Source organism: Otolemur garnettii, unplaced genomic scaffold, assembly GCF_000181295.1.
Source record: "Otolemur garnettii isolate 467f Iridium unplaced genomic scaffold, OtoGar3 scaffold00012, whole genome shotgun sequence".
Taxonomy (NCBI): Eukaryota; Metazoa; Chordata; class Mammalia; order Primates; family Galagidae; genus Otolemur; species Otolemur garnettii.
In genome coordinates, this window is record NW_003852407.1 from 6,408,216 (window position 1) to 6,415,464 (window position 7,249).

The 7,249-nt window shown below is 44.3% G+C and overlaps 1 protein-coding gene across 1 annotated transcript in view; it reads right to left on the reverse strand.

Moving 5' to 3' along the window:
* Positions 1-340: 340 nt before the first annotated feature.
* Positions 341-7,249, reverse strand: part of RNF165 (ring finger protein 165) — a 114,167-nt gene continuing 107,258 nt past the window's right edge. The window contains exons 5-8 of the mRNA XM_003784725.2: positions 6,200-6,304; positions 5,828-5,923; positions 888-994; positions 341-458 (exon numbers count right to left, since the gene is read on the reverse strand). Of these exons, the coding sequence (XP_003784773.1) occupies positions 341-458; positions 888-994; positions 5,828-5,923; positions 6,200-6,304 (426 nt within the window). The remainder of the gene's footprint in view (positions 459-887; positions 995-5,827; positions 5,924-6,199; positions 6,305-7,249) is intronic.

Consider the following 7,249-nt stretch of genomic DNA (forward strand, 5'->3'; position numbering starts at 1 on the left):
GGACAGGATTGAGGGGCCGGTCTACCAGCTAGTGTCTTCAAGATCCCTCCTCGGTTCTCAGCAGCCTGGGCCCCCCCTTCCCGCCCCTGCTGTGGGCACGGCCAGCTCCCTCCCTTCTGCACAGATGGACGGATGGGGACAGTCACCATTCTGGATGGGTGGGCCTCCCCACCCTCTCCTTTCCCTCAGACACTGATACCACCGACTCCTCCTTCCACAAAATGTGCTTGCAGGCTTTTCCTCTACGTCAAATGGCTCAGAAGGCAAAGTTTGGCTGCAAGGGCTATGGCCGTGGGGGACCTGGTGAAGGAAATGGGGCGTCCACTGGCTAATTCTCCCCTCAGCTGTCGGCTCCCAGTTGTGTCTCAATGTCCACTCGGCAGATGGGGCATTTCTTGCTCATGGCGAGCCACTGGTCCACACACAGTTGGTGAAAGAGATGCATACAGGGTAGGCGTCTAAAAGAGAAGGGTGAGAGTCAGGGACTAGCGGGGGGGGGCAAGAGCTGAGGGATACTGAGGGGAACAGGAGACACACCCAGGACTGTAGGGGACCCACCCTACTACAGAGGGGGGCTGTGGTTGAGATTGGAAGCCGTGACAAGAGGCTTCAAGGCCCTCCCCCTCGGTGAAGCTCTTGCACATTAGCCTGAAACAAAGCCATGACTCTGTCTTCAACCCATCCAGGCCAAACATAGCACTGTTCTCTTACACTTTGCATCTATACATCTATAACCAGGGCATCACGCATCTAGAACATTCCATACCCCATCATCCCGGTACACCAAAGAGGCATAGTGTAGGGCACATGCACAAGCAAGCACCCACCCACCCCCAGCACGCAGCACAGGGAGAGAAGGGAGGGGACTCAAAGAGGTGGTGTCTTACCTCACATCTTCTCCATCTTCAAGCATAGACAGACAAATTGTGCACTTCTCATCTGTGTCTGACTCCTCCCCCTCGTCCTTCTTGCCCTTGCTGTCCTGGGGTCTTCGCTGGGAGAAGCAGAGAGAGGAGCACTGTTACCCGGGGCCGGGACACCTGGTGGCCATTGGCTTTCATCCCCAGCCTCCTCCCTCTCTGCAGCTTCCTCATTACCAGGAGTAAATCCTTTTTAAGGGACCTCCTTCCCACTCCCTCCCCACTGCAGGAGAGAGAGTTAAGGAAGAGGTTGAGTGGTATTTATTTTTGCTATCCCAAGTGCTTTCTAGGGACACAGACCTTGGAAAGGAACTGGGTTTCTAACCAATCAGTCCTCCGCAAGGCTATGACATGCACACAGCTTCCATTTTCTGGTTCACTCCTTACATCCTTTAGAGCCTAGATCCTTGCCTTCAGGCATCTCCCTCCGTATTCAGGTCCAACAGGCTTCATTCATTAATTCATTCAGTCACTCAACTAATGTCCATTCATTTATTCACTCATTATTAGATGAAGGCAAAATTCCTCAACCTGGTGTTAACTCCTGTAAATGTTACCAAATTGTTGTGAACTATTTTATATTCTTCCTGTCCAGAAAACATATTTCAGAAAGGAACTACTGATATCTTTTTTTTTTTAATTTTTATTTCTTGAGGCAGTCTTACTATGTCGCCCTCAGCAGAAAACCCTCGCTTAAACTCTTGGGCTTAAGCGATTCTCTTGCCTCAGCCTCCCAAGTACCTGGGAGTATAGGTGCCTGCCACAACACCTGGCTATTTTTTTGTTGTTGTTGCAGTTGTCATTGTTGTTTCACTGGCCTGGGCCAGGTTCAAACCCGCCACCCTTGGTGCATGTAGCTAGCGCTGTAACCACTGTGCTACAGGTGCCAAGCCAGAACTACTGATATCTTAAAGCAATCATGCAATACTCTGTTTAAACTGGTTGACTTTCATTGCCGTATTGTTAATTTTATGCTAATCATTTGAACTAGTTAACCACTATGTAGAAAATTTCCAGTTCCTAGATGATGAGGACCAGGACTTATCCTTCTTTAAGTACCACCCCACACTTGGCCAATGAGTACTGAATACAGTAGAACCTCTGTAAGCTGACCACACAAGGGACTATAACAAACTGGTCAATATACAGAGGTGGTCAACATAAGGAACTAGGCCTACTATACTAACACATACATGTGATGCATGTCCAGTCTATGAAAATTAGGTCAACTTAAGGAGGTTGTCAACGTAGGGAGGTGGTCAACTATGGAGGTTCTACTGTAAATATTCTGGAAAAGAAGGAATCTAATTAGCAAGCAATATCATCCCACCTTTCAAGTTCCCTTCTCCATGCTGTGAAATGAAACAATCTGACAATAAACATGGGAAAAAATGACTCATTCTGTCCCTCTCCAAAAATAAGCAGACTTTAAGGTCATTTTGCAAAGAGAAAAATCTAAAGAGTCACAAGATGAAGACCACTCAGAGAATGACCTTGAGGCCAGGTCCCCCTACTCTGGGTTACTGGTCCTAGACACTGGAGTTCCTTGGGCTTTGAAAGACTAACTTCACTGGAACGACAGGAGAATCAATACCTTCTGCTCTCAGCCTCACTGCACTTTATATATCCCAATGCAAACCACGCTAGGCTTCCGCAATAAATTTCTCCTTAATCTAGATTTCAGGAAATCAGAATTATACCCACGGTCCCATATAATTGTCATGGGTTTGGAGTATGAATAGAGTCCTGATGATCTGACTGCTGAAGAGTCCAGCTGTGTTTTTCTAGAGGAGTGGCCTCCAAGTTGGCCTTGCCAGAAAAGGGATGTCCAATACAAGAAGCCATTAAGACCCAACTACTTTCTTATTTTCTCTTGTTTCTCCCCATCATTGTACTTCATTTCCTTTTTATAGTAATAATTTCAGCTTAATATTGCCTTGTTTTACTACGTCTAATTAATATTTCTTTACAATATTCTCCCTTTTCAATTCTTACCCTACTTCCCATTTGCTATTTTTTATCGTTTAGATCTTCTGGTTTTCGTTTTCTCTTCAGTATCTACATAGCTTTTATTTCAACATTAACTTTTTCCAGCATTTATGTTTCTGTTTATTTTATTTTGCTCTTACCTTCTCATTTCATTAACATTCTCTTTTAACTTGAATATTGTTGATTTACATTTTATGTGTTACTTTCATACTTTTCCTACTTCTTATTCTTTTCATATTTTTCTATTTCAACTCTATATTTTCTGTATTTTTATTCTTATATCATTATTTTAAATTATGTTTTTTTGTTTATATTATTTTACTCTCCGTTTAAATGTTTTAGGTTTTTTTCATGTTTTATTTGGATCTTAACTTTCCTCATTTCTCACTTTTAAATTTTCTTATTCTTTTTAGTTATAATCTTTATTGCCTTAATTCTCCTTCTATTCGCCTAAATTTTTACCTGAGATGTTTATTTCAGTGATTCAGTCCATTTTCCATTTCTTAGTGTTAGCTCTTTTTACAGTTTCCTTGTGTTTTGGTGAAGTGATGCCAGGTGAGGTGTGTGACCTTGGAAAGAATGAACATCCCTGGTCTGGAGCACAGATGATGCTCCTGGGATCCTGAACACGCCACTTATTCTCTTCCCTATTCTTCTCCAATAGATTAATGTGCTCTCTCCAGAGAATGATCATTTTCCCCAGGCAGATGGCATCTTTAATTGCTAAAATACTGCCAGTTCCTCTGAGTACACTATCCATTGTCCGGCACATAGAAGGTACTCAACAAATGTTGCTGAAACCATTTATGAATAAAATCCCAGATATCATGAGGAAGGAGCTGCATATACCAAGATCCCTGGTCTTTGACATTGACACCACTTGGCACATGGGCAGCGCTAGGGAAGAGCATACCTTACATCAAGGTAACAAACAGCTCACAACTTCTAAGCACTTGGTAGGTACCAGGCACTGCACTAAGCTGTTCAAACACATTATTCCCTTGACTCTCCATAGCACCTGATATACTAGATACTATTAATAATATGATCATTCTCATTTCACATTAAAAATGGCAGTGGAGGGGAAAGTCCAGAAAAGCCAAGCAAGTTGTCCCAAGTCACACAGCTATAAGAAGCACAAATGAAATTCAAAACTGGCTCTAACCTCAACACAAGTGCTGTCATCCACTGCACCCTCAGCTGAAGGTGGCCCCTATCCTGAGCATGATGAATAGGGTTCTACTCTAAGAGTCTTAATATTTGTCAAGCTTTTAATTTCTCCTGGAAGGGGGTGATGATTTTTCTTTTCTTTTCTTTTTTTTTTTTTTGAGACGGAGCCTCAAGCTATCCCCCCCCGGGTAGAATGCCATGGCATCACACTCACAGCAACCTCCAACTTCTGGGCTCAAGCGAGTCTCCTGCCTCAGCCTCCCAAGTAGCTGGGACTAAAGGCGCCCACCACAACGCCTGGCCATTTTTTGATTGCAGCCATCATTGTTGTTTGGCGGGCCCGGGCTGGGGATTCAAACCCACCACCTTAGGTGTATGTGGCTGGCGCCTTAGCCGCTTGAGCCACAGGCGCTGAGCCGATGATTTTTCAAAATTAATTTTTTTTGAGACAGAGTCTCACTATGTTGCCCACAGTAGAGTGCAGTGGCATCACAGCTCACAGCAACCTCAAACTCTAGGGCTTAAGCAATTCTCTTGCCCCAGCCTCCTAAGTAGCTGGGACTACAGGCACCTGCCACAATGCCTGGCTATTTTTTTGTTGTTGCAGGTGTCATGTTGTTTAGCTGGCCCAGGCCAGGTTCAAACCCAACACATCCAGGGACCCCTATTATTAACATGTTGCTTTAGTGTGGTACATGTGTTACAATCTGAGTCAATATGACAGACTATTACTGACTGAGGTCCATTAGTTTACATTGAGGTTCATTCTTTGTGTTATACTCTTCTATCAGTTTTGACAAATATACACCATCACCTGTCCACCATGAGAGTATCATACTAAATACTTTCACTGCCCTAAAAATCCCCTACACTACATTTATTCATTCCTGCCTCCCTCTCTCCCCAGTGGCAACCACTGACCTTTTCACTATCTACAGTTTTTCCTCTTCCAGAATGTCACCTAGTTGGAAGCATACAGTATGCAGCCTCTTTGGGCTGACTTCTTCAACTTAGGAATGTACATGTAAAGTTCCTTTACATCTTTTCTGTGGCTTAATAGGCTTTTTATTACAGAATAATATTCTATTTTATGGATATCCCATCCACTCACCTATTGAAGGACATCTTGGTTGCTTCCAAAATTTTTCCTTTATTTTAATTTTAAAAATGTATTTAAAGCTTAGGTGGCTGGGTTCTAATCCTACCCCGGATTCATGGACCCTAGAGTTGTGCCTCTACAGGCTTAGAGCAGAGCTTATGATGACTCTGAGGCTTTAAAAGCTCCCCCAAGTGATCCTGCTACTCAGTAAGCTTTGAAAACTCCTGCTCAGAAGCCTTAGTTACCCATTTGTCCATGTCTGGATTGGAGATAGAATTATTTTCTAAAGCAAATATTAGCCTTCTGTGCAGGGGCCCCCTTGACCCATCTCAATTAGATACAAACATGTATATGCCTGACATCTACATGTATAGACATACATAATATACCCGTTGACAAGTCCACATGCACACACACATACCCAGCCCTTCTTCTTTACTGATGAGAAACTCTCCATCTCCCCACCTGGCCACATCTGGCACAGCCAAATGAAAAGACCCTAAGAAGTTATCATAGCTTTATAATATCTAACCAGACCAAGTCTTCTGGGTTTTAGACTGTGCCTCTCTGTGGACAAACAGGCCAGGGTCAATTAGACATCCTCTCCCCCATTCCCTGACTTAGCGGGCTGTCCTGCTGGCAGACCCACCTTCTTGTACTTGTGGGGGAAGGTGAACCTCTCAATGGTGTTCTGTACAGCTCCCCTAGTGACGTTTCCCAACCTGTCCTCCAGCTGCAGAAGCTCCTGCAGAGAGAAAAATGTGGACGTGTGTACTCAGCATGTGCAAACACACACATACACACATGATAAGGATGAGGGCCACACATAGCCACCAGGAAGAACTTGCCTGATGTTGAAAGACTACTGTATGTCTACTTGCTCTCCCTTTTCTCTCTCTAACTCTCAACTCTAAGGCTTCCCACCACTCACACCCTACCCACCAGCAAGGGGAAGAAGATGAGATGATGAACAATAATGGTATCTCCACCAACCCAGCTGGTGCCAGACAGAGCATCTTACCTCATAGCTCTCCCTCACAGCGGAGGTGTGTCTGCTGGGATTTAGTCCCTGGAGAGCAAGGAAGTGAAGCTGAGGGTAAGGGTAGTTTCGGATTTCATGAACCACCTGTGAGGGAAAAAATGTCTTAGATAGAGCGAGGATTCAAGGCTCCATGAGCCCAGTGTGTAGCTCCCTCCTCCCACAACCACCAGCCAGCACCATGAGATGCTATGGGCAGAAATGCAGAGCTGCCTTTCCTGCTCTTCTGTCTTTCTCTCCTCAAGAACCAACCGCGTCCCTGGAGCAGCCCCAGAAAGAGTAACAAAGTCAACAAAGTGTCATCTAACCTTCATGTCAGGCACTGTTTTCAGCACTTCACATGATTGATGAATTTAACTATCTCATGTAATCTAAAACACAGGCTGAAAGACTATAGGCACTATTATAATCCCCATTTTACTATGGGGATTTAATCTGCTATGGCAGATTAAATAATTGGCTCAAGTTATGCAGATGACAGAACCAGGATTCTAATGGAGTGGCAGAGTTCATTCACTTCATCCCTACCCTGAGCTACCTCTGAGCACAGAATGAAAGGTAAGGAATTGGACTAGGCCCAAGATCAGGGTTGGGGCACAGAATTTAAGTGGCTACCAAAAGATTCAGTAATCAAGATAAATAATACAGTAAGACCTCCATTGCTGACCACCTCTTGAAGCTGACCTAATTTTCATAGACCAAACTTGCACCACATGTACATATCAGTACAGTAGGCCTAGTCCTTTATGTTGACCACCTCCATATGGTGACCAATTTTGGCTTTTTTGAGACAGAGTCTCAATATGTAGCCCTTGATAGAGTGCCATGATGTCACAGTTCACAGCAACCTCAAACTCTTGGGCTTAAGTGATTCTCTTGCCTCAGCCTCCTAAGTAGCTGGGACTACAGGCATCCGCAGCAACGCCTGGCTGTTTTTTGGTTGTAGTTGTCATTTTTGTTTTTAGCAGGCCTGGGCTGGTTTGAACCCACCAGCCCCAGTATATGTGGCCAGCACCCTAGCCACTGAGCTAT